A 23,713-nucleotide genomic window follows, 5' to 3' on the forward strand; every position below is an offset into this window, starting at 1 on the left:
ATGGCAATAAGGAACATCGAGGAGCTGGACAAATATGAACAATAGTGTTTCTTAAAGCGAGGATCTGGACAGATATGACCAATAAGGTATGAGGACACAAACACATCACAACACCATGACACAGACCAGAGGAACCTATTCATCTACTACCTATTCATCTACATCTGGAGACAAGAAGGATATAACTCAAAGGATTGCTGATCATGGAAAGTAGAACTGAGAACATTTAAATACACAGACCACAATGTACTGGACTTGGAGCACGATATAGACCCAGACAATAATTTCTTCTCAAATATCAATGACAGTTGTTGCTATTATACAGATGAACAGTTTAATCGGATCATTAAAACGGATAACAAATTATCAATAATCCATTTCAACAGCAGAAGTCTATATGCAAACTTTAACAACATTAAAGAATATTTAAGTCAGTTTAAAAAAATATTTAACATAATTGCTATATCAGAAACATGGATCAATGAAGATAAAGGAATGGATTTTGAACTGGATGGATATGAATTTAATTGTGTAAACAGAAAGAATAAGAGTGGAGGAGGAGTGGCTGTGTATGTGGATAAGAACATGGATTATAAAATAGTAGACAATATGACAACTGTGATTGATAACTTATTAGAATGTATAACTATTGAAATATGTGAAGAAAAAAGCAAAAATGTATTAGTCAGCTGTATATATAGAGCACCAGGATCTAGTATTGAAACATTCACTGACTGTATGGAAAAATGTTCTCAAAAACTAATCAAAAAACTGTGTTCATTTGTGGTGACTTAAATATTGATCTGCTCAATCCAAATAAGCATAAAATAACAGATGAATTTATCAGTATAATGTACAGTATGAGTTTATATCCAAAATCACCAGGCCAAGCAGAATTACATCCCATAGTGCCACCTTAATTGATAATATATTCAGCAATGATATTGAGAATAACACTGTGAGTGGATTATTAATCAATGACATTAGTGATCATCTACCAGTTTTCATCGTTTATAATAGAAACCATCGGCGGAATCAGCCAGAGGAGAAAATAAAATACAGGCGAGTGCGGACAGAGGAAAACATGAACACACTAAAGAAGGATTTACAGGAGCAAAACTGGGAAAAGGTATACAGTGAAAGTGATGTTGATAGTGCATATGAAACTTTTTTACAAATATTTACATCATTATATGATAAAAATTGTCCAATTAAACAAGACTACAGAAAACAAAAAATCCAAGCTCGACCATGGATGACGAAAGGGTTACGAAATGCATGTAATAAGAAAAATACACTGTATAGAGAATTCATAAAACTAAAGACTAAAGAGGCAGAAAATAGATATAAGAAATACAAAAATAGATTAACTAATATTATACGGGTATGTAGGAAGGAATATTATAGTAACATATTATATAATAACAAAAACAATATTAAAGGAATATGGGATATATTAAATAGCATTATCAAAATGGTAATAAAAAACAGAGTTACCCTCAGTATTTCATTGATAATAATGTCAAGAAGGAAAATAAGGATGAGGTAGTCAACGGTTTTAATAATTTTTTTGTAAATATTGGACCAAGCTTGGCAGAAAAAATTCCCGATTCCCAACCTGAGGATTGGGATAATAATCTCATAGAAAGAAATCCCTGTTCAATGTTCCTCACAGCAGTGGATGGAAATGAAATTATAGACATTGTGAATAATTGTAAATATAAAACATCTACCGATTTAAATGAAATTGATATGGTGGTGGTAAAACAGGTCATTGAATGGATTGTAGAACCATTAACATACATCTGTAACTTATCATTTCAAACCGGTAAATTTCCCAATCAAATGAAAATAGCTAAGGTTGTGCCGCTGTATAAGACTGGGGATAGACACCACTTCACAAATTATAGACCTGTTTCTTTGCTTCCACAATTTTCCAAATTATTAGAAAAGTTATTCAATAATAGATTAGACAAATTCATAAATAAACATAAATTACTTACTGATAGTCAATATGGATTCAGAGCACATAGTTCAACATCACTTGCATTAATAGAATCAGTTGAGGAGATTACAAACGCCATAGACCACAAATTACATTCAGTTGGAATATTTATAGATCTTAAAAAGGCTTTTGATACAATTAATCATGACATATTAATCAATAAACTTGAACAGTATGGGATTAGGGGGTTGGTGTTGCACTGGGTGAGAAGCTACTTAAGTAACAGAAAACAGTTTGTGAAGTTGGGGGAATATACATCATCATGCTTGGACAATGCTTGTGGCGTCCCACAGGGGTCAGTATTGGGTCCAAACTGTTTCTAATTTATATAAATGATATTGTCAATGTTTCCAAAATATTAAAATTAGTATTATTTGCAGATGACACAAGCATTTTTTGTTCAGGGGGGGATTTGCAGGAGTTACTGAGGAGGATCAGTATGGAAATGGGAAAATTGAAAATATGGTTTGACAGAAATAAATTATCATTAAACTTAAGTAAAACAAAATACATGTTATTTGGCTATTGTAATACAGATATACAGGTTCAGTTACAAGTCGAGGGGGTAGATATTGAAAGGGTACATGAAAATAAGTTTCTGGGGGTGATAATAGATGATAAGATAAACTGGAAGACTCATATAAAACATATACAAAGTAAACTGTCAAGAAGCATTTCAGTTCTAAACAAAGCGAAACATATTCTGGACCACAACTCACTCCGCATTCTTTACTGCTCACTGGTTTTACCATATTTACAGTACTGTGCAGAGGTATGGGGTAATACTTATAAAGGTACAACACAATCACTGTCAGTAATGCAGAAAAGAGCTATAAGAATTATTCATAATACTGGCTATAGAGATCATACAAATCCACTATTTTTACAATCCAAATTCTTAAAATTCACAGACTTGGTTCATTTTCAAACAGTACAAATTGTGTATAAAGCAATAAACAATTTACTTCCAGCAAATATTAAAAATATGTTTTTTAACAGATCAGGGGATTACAGTCTGAGGGGGAAATTTAATTTAAAGCATCAGTGGGCACGAACAACATTAAAAGGTTTCTGTATTTCTGTCTGTGGGGTGAGGATGTGGAACAGATTGGGAGTGGGGCTCAAGCAATGTCCAAGCATGAACCAGTTCAAACAGCGGTACAAAAATATGGTTTTTTCTGGGTATAGGGAGGAGGAAGGGTAATGAGGGTTAGGGTGTTTTTGTTGTTTGCTTCGGCTTGTAAATATATAGTATTTTGTATGTAAGTAGGTATGTGTAGGTGTATATTTATGTTTGTGTATATATATGTGTATATATGTGTATGTTGATGAGTATATGTATGTGTGTGTATATATATGTATATATATATATATTGATATCGGTTTAGGTGTGTAGGAATTTATGTGTATATGTGGCAAAGGGTATTACTGGTTGTGGGGAAGAAGGGGTAGGGATAAATAAGCTGATGCTTCACCCTACCCCTTTTCGGACATGTTGGGTACACAGTAGGAATTTTTTTGTTGTTGTCTTTACTGATCTATCTTGTAATTGTTGTTGTATCAAATGTTCGAAATAAACAGTTTTCATTCATTCATTCATTCATGTTGTTTGTATTTGGTCCAGAGTTTAGACACAGCTGACTGTGAACAACCAACATCCTTTGCAGCATTGTGTGATGATTTACCCTCTTTTAAGAGTTTGATAATCCTCTCCTTTGTTTCAATTGACATCTCTCGTGTTGGAGCCATGATTCATGTCAGTCCACTTGGTGCAACAGCTCTCCAAGGTGTGATCACTCCTTTTTAGATGCAGACTAACGAGCAGATCTGATTAGATGCAGGTATTAGTTTGGGGGATGAAAATTTACAGGGTGATTCCATAATTTATTCCTCAGAATTGAGTGAGTCCATATTTTTTTCCCTCTGCTTGGTCTAAAAAAGTAACCGTTACTGACTGCCACAATTTTTTTTTCCTGATTTCTTATAGTGTTTCTTAAAGCCAGAAAGTTGCCATTTGAAATGAGTTTAGTTTTGTGTCATGTCTGTGATCTGCTTTTTTTCTACAAAATTAAAAAACTGAATGAACATCCTCCGAGGCCGGTGATTCCATAATTTTTGCCAGGGGTTGTATGTGTATATATATATATACACACACACACACATACATATACACACACACACACATACATATACACACACACACACACACACACACACACACACACACACACACACACACACACACACACACACACACACACACACACACACACACACACACACACACACACAACAAAAATATAAACGCAACACTGTTGGTTTTGCTCCCATTTTGGATGAGATGAACTCAAAGATCTAAAACTTTTTCCACATACACAATATTACCATTTCCCTCAAATACTGTTCACAAACCAGTCTAAATCTGTGATAGTGAGCACGTCTCCTTTGCTGAGATAATCCATCCCACCTCACAGGTGTGCCATATCAAGATGCTGACTAGACACCATGATTAGTGCACAGGTGTGCCTTAGACTGCCCACAATAAAAGGCCACTCTGAAAGGTGCAGTTTTGTTTTATTGGGGGGGATACCAATCAGTATCTGGTGTGACCACCATTTGCCTCATGCAGTGCAACACATCTCCTTCGCATAGAGTTGATCAGGTTGTCAATTGTGGCCTGCGGAATGTTGGTCCACTCCTCTTCAATGGCTGTGCGAAGTTGCTGGATATTGGCAGGAACTGGTACATGCTATCGTATACGCCGGTCCAGAGCATCCCAAACATGCTCAATGGGTGACATGTCCTGTGAGTATGCCGGCCATGCAAGAACTGGGACATTTTCTGCTTCCAAGAATTGTGTACAGATCCTTGCAACATGGGGCCGTGCATTATCCTGCTGCAACATGAGGTGATGTTCTTGGATGTATGGCACAACAATGGGCCTCAGGATCTCGTCACGGTATCTCTGTGCATTCAAAATGCCATCAATAAAATGCACCTGTGTTCTTCGTCCATAACAGATGCCTGCCCATACCATAACCCCACCGCCACCATGGGCCACTCGATCCACAACACTGACATCAGAAAACAGCTCACCCACACGACGCCACACACGCTGTCTGCCATCTGCCCTGAACAGTGTGAACCAGGATTCATCCGTGAAGAGAACACCTCTCCAACGTGCCAAACACCAGCGAATGTGAGCATTTGCCCACTCAAGTCGGTTACGACGACGAACTGGAGTCAGGTCGAGACCCCGATGAGGACGACGAGCATGCAGATGAGCTTCCCTGAGACGGTTTCTGACAGTTTGTGCAGAAATTCTTTGGTTATGCAAATCGATTGTTTCAGCAGCTGTCCGAATGGCTGGTCTCAGACAATCTTGGAGGTGAACATGCTGGATGTGGAGGTTCTGGGCTGGTGTGGTTACACGTGGTCTGCGGTTGTGAGGCTGGTTGGATGTACTGCCAAATTCTCTGAAACGCCTTTGGAGACGGCTTATGGTAGAGAAATGAACATTCAATACACGAGCAACAGCTCTGGTTAACATTCCTGCTGTCAGCATTGCAATTGCACGCTCCCTCAAATCTTGCGACATCTGTGGCATTGTGCTGTGTGATAAAACTGCACCTTTCAGAGTGGCCTTTTATTGTGGGCAGTCTAAGGCACACCGGTGCACTAATCATGGTGTCTAATCAGCATCTTGATATGGCACACCTGTGAGGTGGGATGGATTATCTCAGCAAAGGAGAAGTGCTCACTATCACAGATTTAGACTGGTTTGTGAACAATATTTGAGGGAAATGGTGATATTGTGTATGTGGAAAAAGTTTTAGATCTTTGAGTTCATCTCATACAAAATTGGAGCAAAACCAAAAGTGTTGCGTTTATATTTTTGTCAAAAACAAAAAGAAATAAGAAAATAAATCAAATACATGGTGCCTAAAGGTGTAGGCAGAAGCAACGCTTATCCATGCCTACCATCCTGTATAAAATCAATCAGGCATATACGCCTGTTCATAGACATTTATATCCAACACAATCTGAACACAGCAGCACATAGTTACATATAAAAGAAGTCAAATATTTCTCCAGACAACTCACAAAAAAAAGAAAGAAAAAAGAAAGGTTCCAGTACAACAGCCTCTACATATAACACAACTCAACCCTATTAATCTAATACATATCTAGAAAATACCATTTGTGTGTATAAATGTTTGAACCGGTTAATATCTGGACATTGCTTAAGTTTCTCTGGTAAATTATTCCATTTTTTGGGCCACAAATGGAAACACAAAAGCACCCCCTAGTCGTCCTAGTGCCCGCACTTTTAAAATAAAACGTACCCCTTAAATTATACATTCCTTCTCTCAGCGTAAAAATATTCTTGAATTCTGAGAGGTAATTGTTTATTTATTTATACATCAGCTGAACCGTCTTAAATGAAATCATATCATAAAGATTTAATATCTTTGATTTAATAAATAACGGATTGGTATGATCCCAAAACCCTGAATTATGAATTATTCTTAATGCTCTTTTTTGAAGGATGAATAATGATTGTAAAGTAGTTTTATAGTTATTACCCCAAACGTCAAAACAGTATGTCAAATAAGGTGCAATCAATGCACAATACAAAGTATGTAGTGATTTACCATCTAGAATATACTTTGCCTTATTCAGTATTGCAATACCTTTAGAAACTTTCTTTTGAATATGATGAATATGAGCTTTCCAGTTAATTTTATCATCAATAATCACACCTAACTAACAACTTATTTTCCTTGACACAATCTAGATTTACCCCAAGTATATTTAACTGTATTTGTACATCCAATTTATAATTTCCAAATAACATCATTTTGGTTTTTGACCAATTTAATGACAATTTGTTCATGTCAAACCAACTCTTCAGCTTTATCATTACAACTCTCAAATCAAACAATAATCGATGCAAATTCTCCCCAGAACAAAACAGGTTTGTGTCATCAGCAAAGAGAACTGCTTTAAACACATTGGAAACTTTACATAAATCATTAATATATAAAATAAATAATTTTGGTCCCAGCACAGAGCCCTGGGGAACCCCAAAAACAACGTCCAGATATGTAGAACCGCAGTCCCCGATTTTAACAAACTGCTTCCGGTTTTGCAAATAACTTTTAATCCAGTTCAGGGCCACTCCTCTAATCCCATAAAGTTCCAACTTTTTAAATAATATGCTATAATTGATTGTATCAAAAGCCTTTTTTAAGTCAACAAATAGACTTATTACTAATTCGTAATAAGTAAGCGTATGCTGACAGCCCTGTTTCCACCGAGCAGTCCGAGTCGGTACTGCACGGTATGGTCTGGGTCAAAACAATTAGGTCTGGCTTGGGTTGCGTTTCCCCCACCGGTAGAACCCTTTTGTTTGGCAGGCAGAACACATAAATATTGACAAGCACATTATCGAGCACACGCACGCTGTTGCACGGCCTCTCCCCTCCACACGGAGGCCAAACAGAGTAATTTAAAAATTTTTTAAATTTAATTTAGACTTCAAATAAGTTTTGTCTTTGGACTTCAAGACACAAGGTCGGATAGGACCCCGAGTGGAAGCGTTGCGCACCGCTACAGATTATAGTTGCTAACAGCACCACTATACTAAAAATTTCTGGGGAGAACTCTGATGTTTTCGTCAAGCTGTGATGATGAATCTGACTAAAACAAAAAGGTAAGATTAAGACTTTATATTTATTCTGTGTGTGATGGTTTTAATATTGAAACAGTCTGAACTATTCGCATGAGGATTGCAGCTTTCAGTTGTTGAACCAATCAATGGACAGCATCAATGGACGCATTTCAACTTATCAGTAACTTAAAAGAAACGTGTGTCAGCAATCGCATAACTTACCTACAACCAGTGGTGGGCACACATAACCAAAAAATTAACTTCGATAACAGATAATCAGATAACTGAAAAGTTATCTTTGATAAAGATAAACCAATAAACCACTCAAAAATGTATCGGAAGTTACAGATAACAGATAACCAATAAATTCCAGCATTGTTTCTGGTATATTTGCAACTACTAATAAACTGAATGAGTTTTTACACAAACGATCGCTGATGGAAACATAAAAAACGACAACACCCAAACAATGAGCCCGCACTTCTATGTTTGAACATCCTGCCCCCTGCTGAAAGCTCTTACTTACTACACGGCTTACAACACAAAGGCACGCTGAGCGCAGCCATAAAGCCCAGCTCTCTACCCAATCACAACGCTCCGGTCAGGCGGAGGTCTTGGAAAATAAAGTCATACTGACTTATGGTTTGGTGTATAAATAAAATGAATACTGATAGAATAACTCCATTAATGTCAATTCTGTCATTTGTACAAAGTTAAAATGTAACATATATCTTTTAATGTTGAATAATGCACTAATTCTGAGGTTTTGTAACAAACACAGACAGATCGCAAAGGATTCTGGGTAAAAGTGCCTCTGCTAAACACTGATTGGTTGAGTCATTCATTATGTAAACCAACACGTTAATGTGACGTGTGTTGGTGTTTACAGAGGCATTTTTACAGAGCCCTGGAAGTGTCATCGCAACATGTTTTGCATGTGGAGAGAATGTGCGCTCATTTTATTAGTTTTATTATTTTTATTATTAGTTTTATGATGTGCGCACGTTTTATGATGTTGTAAAACATCCATCCATCCATCCATTTTCTTCCGCTTTATCCGGAGTCGGGTCACGGGGGCAGCAGCTCAAGCAAAGCCGCCCAGACCTCCCGATCCACACACACCTCCCCAGCTCCTCCGGGGGAACCCCAAGGCGTTCCCAAGCCAGCCGAGAGATGTAGTCCCTCCAGCGTGTCCTGGGTCTTCCCCGGGGCCTCCTCCCAATGGGACGTGCATAGAACACCTCTCCAGCGAGGTGTCCAGGGGGCATCCGGAAAAGATGCCCGAGCCACCTCAACTGACTTCTTTCGACATGGAGGAGCAGCGGCTCGACTCTGAGCTCCTCCCGAGTGACCGAGCTCCTCACCCTATCTCTAAGGGAGCGCCCAGCCACCCTGCGAAGGAAACTCATCTCGGCCGCTTGTACTCGCGATCTCGTTCTTTCGAAATCTCATGACCATAGCTGAGAATCGGAACGTAGATCGATCGGTAAATTGAGAGGTTTGCCCCCCTACTCAGCTCTCTCTTCATCACGACGGTCCGATACAGCGACCACATCACTGCAGATGCTGCACCGATCCGTCTATCGATCTCACACTCCATCCGTCCCTCACTCGTGAACAAGACCCCAAGATACTTAAACTCCTCCACTTGAGGCAAGGACACTCCACCGACCTGAAGAGGGCAAAGCACCTTTTTCCGGTCGAGAACCATGGCCTCGGATTTGGAGGTGCTGATTTTCATCCCGGACGCTTCACACTTGGCTGCAAACCGCCCCAGTGCACGCTGAAGGTCCTGATTTGACGAAGCCAACAGAACCACATCGTCCGCAAACAGGAGAGATGAGATTCTGTGGTTCCCAAACCAGACCCCCTCTACACCCTGGCTGTGCCTAGAAATTCTGTCCATAAAAATAATGAACAGAACCGGTGACAAAGGGCAGCCCTGGCGGAGGCCAACGTGCACTGGAAACAGGTTTGACTTACTACCGGCAATGCGAACCAAGCTCCTGCTGCGGTCGTACAGGGACAGGATATCCCTTAGCAAAGGACCCCGGACCCCGTACTCCCGGAGCACTCCCCACAGGGTGCCCCGAGGGACACGGTCGAACGCCTTCTCCAGATCCACAAAACACATGTGGACTGGTTGGGCGAACTCCCATGAACCCTTGAGCACCCGATGCAGCGTGTAGAGCTGGTCCAGTGTGCCGCGACCAGGACGAAAACCACACTGCTCCTCCTGAATCCGAGGTTCGACCATCGGTCGAATTCTCCTCTCCAGTACTCTGGAATAGACCTTACCGGGGAGGCTGAGGAGTGTGATCCCCCTATAGTTGGAACACACCCTCCGGTCCCCCTTCTTAAACAGAGGGACCACCACCCCGGTCTGCCAATCCAGAGGCAATGTCCCCGATCGATGTTGCAGAGGTGTGCCAGCCAAGACAGCCCCACAACATCCAGAGACTTAAGGTACTCAGGACGGATTACATCCACCCCAGGAGCCTTGCCACCGAGGAGCTTTCTAACCACCTCGGTGACTTCGGCCTGGGTAAAGGATGAGTCCGCCTCTGAGTCCCCAGTCTCTGCTTCCTCTTCGGAACACGTGACGATGGGATTGAGTGCATGTTGTAAAACATGCACTCAATATTGTCTTGACATATAAATGTTGGCTTTACACTGTGCGAGTTTTGGCCCTTTTTCAGATGATTTTTCATTAGTGCGAGAATTTTTTGGACCGAGTTTCAGGTTAATTTAAGTCCTGCATTGTGTAGTGTACATGGAGTAACAAGCTGCGTTTAACATCTCACGATCACTTCCTGATCGCCGATCGTATGGTCGAATGAAAATCAAATCTGTTTGATATTATTCTGGTCGGCCATCGTGAGGGTATCCTGCGGCTGATGAAGACCTACAAGCGTCCAACCGCTCACACTGTGCATGTGCAAACACTGCAGAGCTGTCTTGTAATGTTTTTTGTCGTTTTGTTTTTAAACTTTGATGTCTCCCATCGAGAGTTTTTGTAAATTAAGTTTGAAAAACTTAACTTGTGATTAAAAATATCATACAGTGTCTGCTCATCTTCAGGACGAATACTGCCATGAACTGCCATGAACACTACTGGCCAGTAGATGGCAGTAGAGACCATGAAAACTTGCCAAAACAAAATTCCAGATAATCCATGTCTGCTACATTTAAGATGCGTGGAATTTAACAAACGCAAATACAATAACGTCTATAAACCCAGAGAATATATTCATGAGAGTTTTAGGCACTAGAGTTTAATGCTGTTGTCCCTGGAGCCTGATCAGAGTGTCTGAAATGCATTTGTCCTGTCGTGAATGTACTGAGATTACCCATAATGCACTGCTGGGCACAGCATGTCCACACTAAAACCTTAAAAATTAGCACATTACTTTAAAACTAAAACATATAACTGATATTTTCACTTTATAAAACTTCAGACATCACAGTAATTTTAAATAACTTGTCCAAAATTAGTTTGGTTAAAATTTGAACCATAAGTTAAAAATGTATGCCTCTGGATGACTTGAGTGATATTGCCAGCGTATCAGTATGGTGTGAAAGGAAATAATTTTTCTTTTTTTTGGTAACCAGTTCTCCTTTGCCTGCAGAGGATAGAGTAGTTATTCATAAATGCGGCTCTCTTCTGGAACCATACATCTTTTAGGAAACTTTTATCAGGTAGGTGCTCAACTGATTTTAAATTTTAAAAATGTTTGCTGCTGTTCAGCTTTGTTTACTACGTTATCGGTCTAAAAGTTATCGGACAAAAATTTATCAGAAGATAATTGGTCCGATAATGGTTTTCAAAGTTATCTAAAAAGATAATCCGATAATGAAAACATTATCTTCGATAATTATCTGTTATCTGCCTACAACTTACACCCCCGTATGCAGGACATATGAGCCATACACTGGCCTGCGTTGAAAATACTGTGCATGCCCAAAATCTTGCAACATACTATTATGCATATTATACATATTATGACATATATCAGCATGCTTCAATGTGCTCTTAACTTATACAAAACTTACCCATAACTTCTTAGCCCTATGCCTGCGTATGCCAGCATTTTAATACAGTTGGCATATGCTGGCTAAATTGTCAAGGTGTGACAGGGGTCTTAGGAATAAACATAACAGAGGGATAGCTCAGGTGGGACAGTTTGAAGACAAACTCAAAGAGGTGAGATTGACATGGTTTGGACATGTGCAGAGGGGAGGCCCAGGGTATATAGGGAGAAGGATGCTGAGGATGGAGCCACCAGGCAGGAGAAGAAGAAGGAGGCCAAAGAGGAGGTTTATGGATATGCTGAGGGAAGACAGGCAGGTGGTTGGTGTGACAGAGGAAGATACACAGGACAAGATGAAATGGAAATGACTCATCTTCTGTGGCGACCCCTGATGGAAGCAGCCGAAAGAAGACAGGGGTCAAAATAGTAAGTGCATGTGCTAGTTTGTGCACGTATTATTCGAGCGGCACACATAATTTTATACTGCACTTGCACTGGTGCAAGTAACTTTATCCAAGTTTTATCAACTATAAGCACCAGTAGAATGAACCAATAAAGGAATAAATAAGGGAAAAAAACTATTTCCAGTGTGTTGTCTTCGTCTTCCCTGCGTTTTATGACTCTCACACACGGAGGGAGTTGCTCTGCTCTATTTGTTGTGTTCGGGTGCGCACATGTAAACAAAGGAAAAAAAAAAACTGGCTGCGGTTCCCTCTCTCTCTGCCCTCAAACTCTGTCATCATTGTGTTATAAACCAGTCACCATTTGTTTTATTATACATCCGTGTAGTTAATAATATTATCTTCACAGACGATTAGTTCGTGCGTGCACGTGAAAAAAAAAAAAAAACTGGATGCTGCTGCGGTTCCTCTACGGAACCTGGGAGAGGTCACTTAAAGTGATATTTTTTTCTGGACATGATAATTTGTGCGTATGGTTTCCATTAATTGAGCCCACGAATTAATAAAACGTGCTGTCAAATTAATAAAACGTGCTCATGTTTTCCTGGCTGTGATAATTCGTGCGCACATTTTCCTTTAATTGAGCCCTTGAATTAATAAAACGTGCGCACGTTTTCCTTTCGTTCAAAATGAACTTCATAATATGACCTAAACTGTCATCCTCACGACGGGGAGATGCTTCGCCCTCAGCATCCTTTTTAATGTGCTTAAACTCCAGATGATGTCATGCTGGGTAGCTGGAGTTCTTTGTATATCCTTGTGCGCCAAAACCATGATGATATACCCTGACCAGATCCATTTCTAATAGGGAAATGTATTACACTGTCTCCTGGTTTGTTGGCTAATAGCCAACAATTCAAGACAATATTGCGTGCACGTTTTACAAATTGTGGTCACATTTAAGTAGATCGTACCCTTGTTTTACTCAAACGATGCTTAAAATGTGCGCACAATATCATAGAATGTGCGCACATTTTCTCCACATACAAAACATTTTGCGATGACACTTCCAGGGCTCCGTAGTTCCTCGCTCTCTCTCCCCTCAAACTCTGTCATAATTGTGTTATAAACCAGTCACAATTTGCTTTATTATACATCTGTGTAGTTAATGAATAAAATAATCTTCACGGACGATTCGTTCATGCATGCGCACATGAAAAAAAAATGTCTGCCACTGCTCTCCGCTCAAACTCTCCCGAGAGAGGAAGAGTCTGACACATCAGAGGAGGAGTTTTAAGGTTGATATAAGACTGACTTTTGGTTGTGCAAGTAATTTTTTTGGTGTAAACATTTTTTTTTGTTACTAGCACCAGTGCAAGTAGGTTAAAAAATGTATTTCGACCCCTGGAAGATGATACAGGTTGAGGCTAACTTTATTAAATGCTGTTGTAGATGATATGCACTCTGATGAGTAACCCTCTAGTTTTTGTTTGTTTTTCTTTTTCTTTTTTTTTAAGAAAAGTGTCTTACAGCAAATTTTTCTTGTTTAAGTGTAAACAGATGTTACACTGTGTACAACTGTATTACGGTTTCTTATGTGTGCAGTATATGCACTACATAACGACACAGCAATTACTGTGGTTTTGTTGCCCGACCATAAATTAGCTGATTCCTGGAAAAAGGCCTGTAAAGACATAATGTTTACCAGCCTGAAAAGCTACGTGCGTGGCCGGCTCCCTGGCATGTGATGTTAGATCCTTATCAGGTCCCAGTAAAGCCCCAGCTGTACTAACTGGATGGTCCCAGACAGCCTGATGCTACTTTTGGTCTCTCCCCACACTCACTGGTATAGGAAAGGGGCAGATGTCTGAACCATGCCTTGAGGCTGTGACGCGCTTGTCTGAGGCCTTTCTTGCAGCTTCCCTTGGGAGGCTCCTTTAAGACAGACCCCCACCCTCCGTCACCCACCATGATTCAGCATGTATATATATGCGTACGCTAAACAGCATACAAGCACTTCCACCCAAACAAATTTTCCGTGACTCCTTGAAGCACTGAGGGGGATTACAAAAGTCTGGAGCAGTGACTGACGTGCTTGTGCTCCTGTTAAAACAAAGTAAGAGGAAGTAAGAGGGGAATAGAAAAGCAGACAGAAACAGAAGAGCAAAGATGGTTAAGAAGTTAGAGGTAACTTTGAAAACAGAGAGATAAACAGAAAGTAGGGGATGAAGGAGCAACACTGATGGGGAGGTCTGAGCCACAGTACAGACCACCCAACCACCAAATCCTGACGCTGCTGCTCTTAACAGCCTCACTTCTTCCACTAGAACCACCGCTCAGAAGAAATCAACTCCTATGTTTAGCCTGTAAATGTTTAACCATCAATCAACATCATAAAACCCACTGTGGATCCTGACTGGATGCTCTTTCCCTCTCTCCTCTTTCCACTTCTCATATCCACCCCGTCTTCCTCCCCACCCCCTTCCTAATTTATTCCCTGTGCTCCTCCATGGTGGACGCTGGGCATATGCCATGGTGCCACTCCCCTTCCCTTCTCCAATCTGCCCCTCAGCTCCGTGACAGCCATCAATCAGCCTCTGACACCATGGCGACAGGGCCCCTTGGGGAGCGTTTGTCAGGCCCGGCGTAAATTACTCGGGCTTTACAAGCGCTGCCGGCTAACAGAGCAGCCTTCACCTCCCCCCACACTGAGACAAAGGCTAATGTCCAAGTACCAGAACTGTCCACGCACAATTGCCTGACCCCAAATGTGAAAAAACGAACACAAGGAGAACCAACACAACGACGAAGGGAAACAGTAAGATGTCGGAGGAAACCGCCACACAAAAACTATCAACGTGCTGCACCACAGCACAGCGCACAGGCGTTTTGCCATTCCTTCAATTTCTCAATGCTTTCCATGTTATGAAAATGAGCTCAGACAAACCAAAGCACTGCAATATGATATGATTCTGCGTGCGTGTGTGCATTTTAAAACAGATCTGCTTATGTTTATATATCACATTATGTGGGAAAGAAAACATCAATTTGTCTTGAAGATAAAAAATATATATGCAAAGATGGGGCTGTTTATGATATTATAAATCACAAAAATTAGCATGGAAGATCAAATGTGTTAGATCCCCCAACAACAACAACCAAAATAACCACAGATGAAGTACTCTAAAATCTGCAACACCTCCTTTAATTCTGCAATTTAAGATACAATGACACACAAATGTCCCCCAAGAGACCAAACAGGCAAAGCCAATTAACAATACTACATTTACTACAAATTAGTCTGGAGAGTAAAAGCTGCTTTTCGGTACTCTTTTGTCTGCATTAGCTGGAATGGCAAGAAACGTGGTTGCTGAAAGGGCAGAGCCACACTTCAGCCTCCCTCCTGGCTTCCAGGTCACCTACCAGATCAGGAGGCCTGTTACCCTGACAACGCTATCTGCCAGGAGCAGGACCAACATCGCCGTTTTAACTCCTTCATGTACTACACGTCTCCAACCTCCCTCGAGAGCAAAGTGTGCGACGCCTGGGAGGATTCCGTACCTCCAGGAGCTCTCAACAGCTGTGTGGCTAGAATGAAACATGAATATGTAACAACCTTTTTAACACTGACATTAGTCGCCACACTCTGCAGGTCTGACTTTTTTTAAAAGCTAAATTTACAGTGTACTTTACCTCAAAATCTGAGAAATAAAAACTGCTTCATGCTTCCATGTTTCATCCTTTGATGAATGTGGTTAGATTAACAGGTAATGCTGAATCAAATTAAAACTCAACCATCTCCAAAAAGGCATAATTACAACATAAAATAACCACATGCTCATGAATGGTTCACTTATTGTCCAAGTACCAGTACTTATATATATATATATATATATATATATATATATATATATATATATCATTTTTGGGGGTTTAAATGTTGTTATTGTGGTTCATGTTACTTTCACAGTGTTGTTAGTGTTATTGATTTATTGTGTTTTCATAATTGAATTGGTTTAGTCAGTTTAGTTAAGTCTCATGTTTCTGTTATCATGAGTGAGTAAAGTTTCATGTTGTCGGTTCCATGAGTGAAAACTGTAGTGTGTTTGATGTCTTCTGCCACATCTCTGTTTTTACCAGTCTAAAATTAGAAGCACCTCCTTGCAGCAGAATGCGGGAAAGACAAAATGTTGTGTGTGCATTTAACTTTGATCACAGAGAGACTGTGACATTTGCCATTTACTATGCTCATGTATTTTAGGTCAAGGATGAACACTGCCAAAATGTTACACTGATAGGACTATTTTTGGAGAAGCTCTGGATATTAGATAACAACATTGAACAATAGATGTTGGTAACTACATTCTGCACTCACATGCCATTCCAGCAGGAGGCAGTAAGTCATCTTTATATTAAAAGCATATGTGCTGTGAGTGATTTTATTTAGTAAGTTCAACATAAGTACATAATATAATTGTAAATATGTTAAAACCACATGGATGACACAAGAAAGTGAAAATACTTATTCTATTGTGGTCCATTTAAAATTCAAATGACAAAATAGAAGTAATAATAATAATAATAATAATAACAGTGTGTATATGATAACAAGAACCTAAACAATTTATAAATACATTAAGACAGTAAATTAACATTACAAAATTGCATAATTACAAGAAATAACAGGGCTGAGTTCCTCTTCTAAAAATTGTTGAGGTCTTAGCTTCTAAAAACATTCTGGACTCAAACACCATTTCAACTCATCATACAAGATTTGCTTAATTTACTACCACCCTTGAAAAATGTCAGCTGCCCATTTTATGAACACTACCCTTTCTAGAGCCTGTGGATCCCCACGGCAACACGCTAATATATGCAGTCCAAGATCTGTTTTGTATTTACTCTCTGGCAATGTGAAATGAGGAAGAATGATCAAATCAGATATATATCACTTACAAATATGAACATAACCACAAGATATGGAAGTCCAAGGAAGCTGATTCTGATCAATTTAGTCAACAGTGTTAATGTACCATCAATGACCTAAATTTCATTCAGGATAAGTTCAGTTTTTACCATCACACTTGTATTAAAATACTGGAAGCAATGAAGCCTCTGAGCACTGTCCTCACTTATAATTGCCTTGGTTACTAGAAACTCTTTGTTTGAAAATTTATTTTTAAGAACGTATCCACAAGAGTGACCAAAGCAGATGTACTGGGTGTTAAATAAAATAAATATATATCAACTGTATGAGCAAAACAGCAACAAAGTAATGCCAGTAATCTATGTAATTATCTTTATGTTAGCATTGAGCAATGCCAAAAAAAATGACCAGCTAGGTGTATAGCTTCTTAAAAAAAGAAGAAGAAGAAAAAAAAAAGTCAATGTTACAACAGTCTTCAATATTTGTTCCAGGCAGTTTGTTTAACACAGACTGGCTGGAACAAAAAACAAAAAACAAAAAAAATGAGGTGGGCTTCATAGATAATTGGCAAAGCTTCTGGGGAAAACCTGGTCTTGTTAGGAGAGACGGCATCCATCCCACTTTGGATGGAGCAGCTCTCATTTCTAGAAATCTGGCCAATTTTCTTAAATCCTCTAAACCGTGACTATCCAGGGTTGGGACCAGGAAGCAGAGTTGTAGTCTTACACACCTCTCTGCAGCTTTTCTCCCCCTGCCATCCCCTCATTACCCCATCCCCGTAGAGACGGTGCCTGCTCCCAGACCACCAATAACCAGCAAAAATCTATTTAAGCATAAAAATTCAAAAAGAAAAAATAATATAGCACCTTCAACTGCACCACAGACTAAAACAGTTAAATGTGGTCTATTAAACATTAGCTCTCTCTCTTCTAAGTCCCTGTTAGTAAATGATATAATAATTGATCAACATATTGATTTATTCTGTCTTACAGAAACTTGGTTACAGCAGGATGAATATGTTAGTTTAAATGAGTCAACACCCCCGAGTCACATTAACTGCCAGAATGCTCGTAGCACGGGCAGAGGCGGAGGATTAGCAGCAATCTTCCATTCCAGCTTATTAATTAATCAAAAACCCAGACAGAGCTTTAATTCATTTGAAAGCTTGACTCTTAGTCTTGTCCATCCAAATTGGAAGTCCCAAAAATCAGTTTTATTTGTTGTTATCTATCATCCTCCTGGTCGTTACTGTGAGTTTCTCTGTGAATTTTCAGACCTTTTGTCTGACTTAGTGCTTAGCTCAGATAAGATAATTATAGTGGGCGATTTTAACATCCACACAGATGCTGAGAATGACAGCCTCAACACTGCATTTAATCTATTATTAGACTCAATTGGCTTTGCTCAAAATGTAAATGAGTCCACCCACCACTTTAATCATATCTTAGATCTTGTTCTGACTTATGGTATGGAAATTGAAGACTTAACAGTATTCCCTGAAAACTCCCTTCTGTCTGATCATTTCTTAATAACATTTACATTTACTCTGATGGACTACCAGCAGTGGGGAATAAGTTTCATTACACTAGAAGTCTTTCAGAAAGCGCTGTAACTAGGTTTAAGGATATAATTCCTTCTTTATGTTCTCTAATGCCATATACCAACACAGTGCAGAGTAGCTACCTAAACTCTGTAAGTGAGATAGAGTATCTCGTCAATAGTTTTACGTCCTCATTGAAGACAACTTTGGATGCTGTAGCTCCTCTGAAAAAGAGAGCTTTAAATCAGAAGTGCCTGACTCCGTGGTATAACTCACAAACTCGCAGCTTAAAGCAGATAACCCGTAAGTTGGAGAGGAAATGGCGTCTCACTAATTTAGAAGATCTTCACTTAGCCTGGAAAAAGAGTCTGTTGCTCTATAAAAAAGCCCTCCGTAAAGCTAGGACATCTTACTACTCATCACTAATTGAAGAAAATAAGAACAACCCCAGGTTTCTTTTCAGCACTGTAGCCAGGCTGACAAAGATTAAAGATTAAAGTATTCCTTTAACTTTAACTAGTAATGACTTCATGACTTTCTTTGCTAATAAAATTTTAACTATTAGAGAAAAAATTACTCATAACCATCCCAAAGACGTATCATTATCTTTGGCTGCTTTCAGTGATGCCGGTATTTGGTTAGACTCTTTCTCTCAGATTGTTCTCTCTGAGTTATTTTCATTAGTTACTTCATCCAAACCATCAACATGTCTATTAGACCCCATTCCTACCAGGCTGCTCAAGGAAGCCCTACCATTATTTAATGCTTCGATCTTAAATATGATCAATCTATCTTTATTAGTTGGCTATGTACCACAGGCTTTTAAGGTGACAGTAATTAAACCATTACTTAAAAAGCCATCACTTGACCCAGCTATCTTAGCTAATTATAGGCCAATCTCCAACCTTCCTTTTCTCTCAAAATTCTTGAAAGGGTAGTTGTAAAACAGCTAACTGATCATCTGCAGAGGAATGGTCTATTTGAAGAGTTTCAGTCAGGTTTTAGAATTCATCATAGTACAGAAACAGCATTAGTGAAGGTTACAAATGATCTTCTTATGGCCTCAGACAGTGGACTCATCTCTGTGCTTGTTCTGTTAGACCTCAGTGCTGCTTTTGATACTGTTGACCATAAAATTTATTACAGAGATTAGAGCATGCCATAGGTATTAAAGGCACTGCGCTGCGGTGGTTTGAATCATATTTATCTAATAGATTACAATTTGTTCATGTAAATGGGGAATCTTCTTCACAGACTAAGGTTAATTATGGAGTTCCACAAGGTTCTGTGCTAGGACCAATTTTATTCACTTTATACATGCTTCCCTTAGGCAGTATTATTAGACGGCATTGCTTAAATTTTCATTGTTACGCAGATGATACCCAGCTTTATCTAGCCATGAAGCCAGAGGACACACACCAATTAGCTAAACTGCAGGATTGTCTTACAGATATAAGGACATGGATGACCTCTAATTTCCTGCTTTTAAACTCAGATAAAACTGAAGTTATTGTACTTGGCCCCACAAATCTTAGAAACATGGTGTCTAACCAGATCCTTACTCTGGATGGCATTACCCTGACCTCTAGTAATACTGTGAGAAATCTTGGAGTCATTTTTGATCAGGATATGTCATTCAAAGCGCATATTAAACAAATATGTAAGATTGCTTTTTTGCATTTGCGCAATATCTCTAAAATTAGAAAGGTCTTGTCTCAGAGTGATGCTGAAAACTAATTCATGCATTTATTTCCTCTAGGCTGGACTATTGTAATTCATTATTATCAGGTTGTCCTAAAAGTTCCCTGAAAAGCCTTCAGTTAATTCAAAATGCTGCAGCTAGAGTACTGACGGGGACTAGAAGGAGAGAGCATATCTCACCCATATTGGCCTCTCTTCATTGGCTTCCTGTTAATTCTAGAATAGAATTTAAAATTCTTCTTCTTACTTATAAGGTTTTGAATAATCAGGTCCCATCTTATCTTAGGGACCTCATAGTACCATATCACCCCAATAGAGCGCTTCGCTCTCAGACTGTAGGCTTACTTGTAGTTCCTAGGGTTTGTAAGAGTAGAATGGGAGGCAGAGCCTTCAGCTTTCAGGCTCCTCTCCTGTGGAACCAGCTCCCAATTCGGATCAGAGAGACAGACACCCTCTCTACTTTTAAGATTAGGCTTAAAACTTTCCTTTTTGCTAAACCTTATAGTTAGGGCTGGATCAGGTGACCCTGAACCATCCCTTAGTTATGCTGCTATAGACTTAGACTGCTGGGGGGTTCCCATGATGCACTGAGTGTTTCTTTCTCTTTTTGCTCTGTATGCACCACTCTGCATTTAATCATTAGCGATTGATCTCTGCTCCCCTCCACAGCATGTCTTTTTCCTGGTTCTCTCCCTCAGCCCCAACCAGTCCCAGCAGAAGACTGCCCCTCCCTGAGCCTGGTTCTGCTGGAGGTTTCTTCCTGTTAAAAGGGAGTTTTTCCTTCCCACTGTCGCCAAGTGCTTGCTCACAGGGGGTCGTTTTGACCGTTGGGGTTTTTACATAATTATTGTATGGCCTTGCCTTACAATATAAAGTGCCTTGGGGCAACTGTTTGTTGTGATTTGGCGCTATATAAATAAAAAAAATTGATTGATTGATTGAGTTGTTATACATGGTATAAGACTATCATCAATGTAGTAACCAATCATAAAATACAATAGTGTGATAATACTACACTATTCAATTTGAAGGTTCATGAAAACATGGTTTGTATTAATTTAGAGTTTTACAGCTGGTCTCCCACTGACACCCATGCATTTCTTTTGCAGCATTTAAAAACAAACATGATTTCTCTCATACGATTTAACTGTCAGAGGTGAGTAGAACACTTAGGGACTTGATAGCAAACATTTTAATATAAATAAGGTTGTTCAAAAAAAGTTTATTCTTTAGGAAAATGCTCCTTTTGCCCTTCCAAAAAGAATGGGTACTTTAACGTGCAGTGTCAAATAGCAATGGAATAGCACAAGTAGTCAAGGCTCTTAGTCATTGTTAATACCAACCTCTGTACTTTTCTTATTCATAAAGAAAATTGTCACAATAATTTTCCTTCATTTGGGCGAGGGGGGGTACCCCCAGTTTCTCAGCATCACAACAGTGGACCCATTAAAGCTAAGCACTGGTTTTAGCAGAAATTTCAATTTTATACTCCATGTCCTTCCTGGTGCAATTCTAGTTGTATGTGGAGAAATGCGCACGGCTCCCAGTATTCCCATGTGATCTCCCAACCATGTTCACTCCTCTGCTTAACTTCTGAGATATGATCGGTTCAAGTGAGCTCAGAGCAGCATCGTTGCAAACTGTCACATCGAAATACTACATTTAAAAGTGCATTTTATCCTAAACCACTATAAATTACAACAACGGCTTTGGAATTAAACTGGAGACAACACCTGTTCATTAAAGTCAAGCTCTAATCGCACAATCGTGTAAGAAACTAAAGAGAATTTAGGCATGGTCAAAAGGATCTGCTGACATTCAAACCAAGCATCAGAATGGGGAAGAAATATGAGTTAAGTGTTTGCTTGTTGCCAGATGGTTTGATATGAGAATTTTAGAAAATGATGTTCTGGGACTTTCACAGACAGGGTCTACAGAGTATGGTTTAATAAAAAAAAAACAAAAAAAAAAAAAACAAGGATAACCACCTAGTAAATGGCAGCTCACTGGGTGAAAACACCTTGTTGATGGCGGAACTCAGAGAAGAAGAGCCAGACTGGTTTTAGTTAATAGAACAGTAAGGCACAGTAAGTCAAATAACCACTTATTTGTTGTTACTCGCTGTGTCCCAATATTTCACAAGAAAACAGCAGGTGGTGGAGCTTGTTCCTTTCGTGTACCGTTTTTGTGGAATTGTCTACCAGCTGAGAATCGGCAGTCAAGTTCGACTGAAGTGTTTAAGAAGACACACAAGACTTGCAAGTTCTTGGCTGTCTGCGCTCACTAATGGTGCCTTAAATTATGTTTTAAGACATCAACAGTTGGTAATATTTCTTATAAAGTGGCTATTGATGTGGTACTGTATCCAACGTCATTGTACAGTATCCAATAACAAGCCACCACAATTATGATGACTAAAAGAGGGATATGCTGGTGTCAAAGCTGTACAGGCGGCAACTGAATTTCAAGCTACTAACAGAAAATCACAGTTTCTGCACAGTACTGTATAAATAGTAATGGCCTATTTTTTAAATATTTTTTCTAGCCACATTATTTTGTTTTATCTTGTTTTTATTGGTACATGTTTTGTGAAACACTTTTAATTTTACCTTGTGAGGGACTACAAACACATTATTATTATTACAACAAAATTTTAACATAACCAAGGTTTAAAAAAGTGAGTTTATCCTTTAAGAAACAGCTCCCTCTTTTGCCCTGACAAAAATGACAGGTATAATAATAATAATAATAATAATAATAATAATAATAATAATACTACAACATTTTATTTGGAGGTGCCTTTCAAGTCACCCAAGATCACCTAACGAAAAGTAAAAGCAGAGAAGTAGAGAGAAAAAAAAACTTAACAGGTATGACTCTGGGCATACTGACATGAGCAGCATTTTCTCAAAAGAGCGTAAACCTCATTGTTAGGTGCACCATTATCAGATCAACATGACCACCTTGTTAAGATAGAAGAAACTCTCAACCTTCCAATTACACCAAAGATCTGAGAACCACCAAAAAAGACCTGTAAAACAACCACGACTAGAACATAAAAACTGAATTTTACAGTAAATTATAGAAATACTTCCAGCCAAGAAGACCCAAATTACAACAGCTGTGTCACTGTTAAATGGGGAATGCAAGAAATTTTGTCAGACCTTGAATATTGACAAACAAGAGATTATGAGGTCTTTGCTCTGTCAGTACAAAAAGAAATATTCTGACTCATTGCTTAACCCATGATGAAGACAGATTGCATTCTGCATTATTTGACTTGACAGGAGACAGCGATATGTAAGCAACACTCACGTAATCGTGGAAGGCTTTTGCTTCACTGGAATGGTCACATGTCTCTCTCCTCTCTGGTGCTGCACAATACAAGTCCCAGAATACACTGCGGACGACAAAGGTTATGAAGCAATCAAAAG

The 23,713-nt window shown here is 39.2% G+C and overlaps 1 protein-coding gene across 3 annotated transcripts in view; it reads right to left on the reverse strand.

Annotated features, from left to right (window-relative positions):
- Positions 1-23,713, reverse strand: part of ssbp3b (single stranded DNA binding protein 3b) — a 63,614-nt gene that overhangs the window by 33,178 nt on the left and 6,723 nt on the right. For all 3 annotated transcript variants that reach the window (XM_034179630.1, XM_034179631.1, XM_034179629.1), the window contains one exon: positions 23,595-23,679. In XM_034179630.1, coding sequence (XP_034035521.1) covers positions 23,595-23,679 — 85 coding nt within the window. The remainder of the gene's footprint in view (positions 1-23,594; positions 23,680-23,713) is intronic.

This window comes from Thalassophryne amazonica, chromosome 10 (assembly GCF_902500255.1).
Source record: "Thalassophryne amazonica chromosome 10, fThaAma1.1, whole genome shotgun sequence".
Lineage (NCBI taxonomy): Eukaryota > Metazoa > Chordata > Actinopteri > Batrachoidiformes > Batrachoididae > Thalassophryne > Thalassophryne amazonica.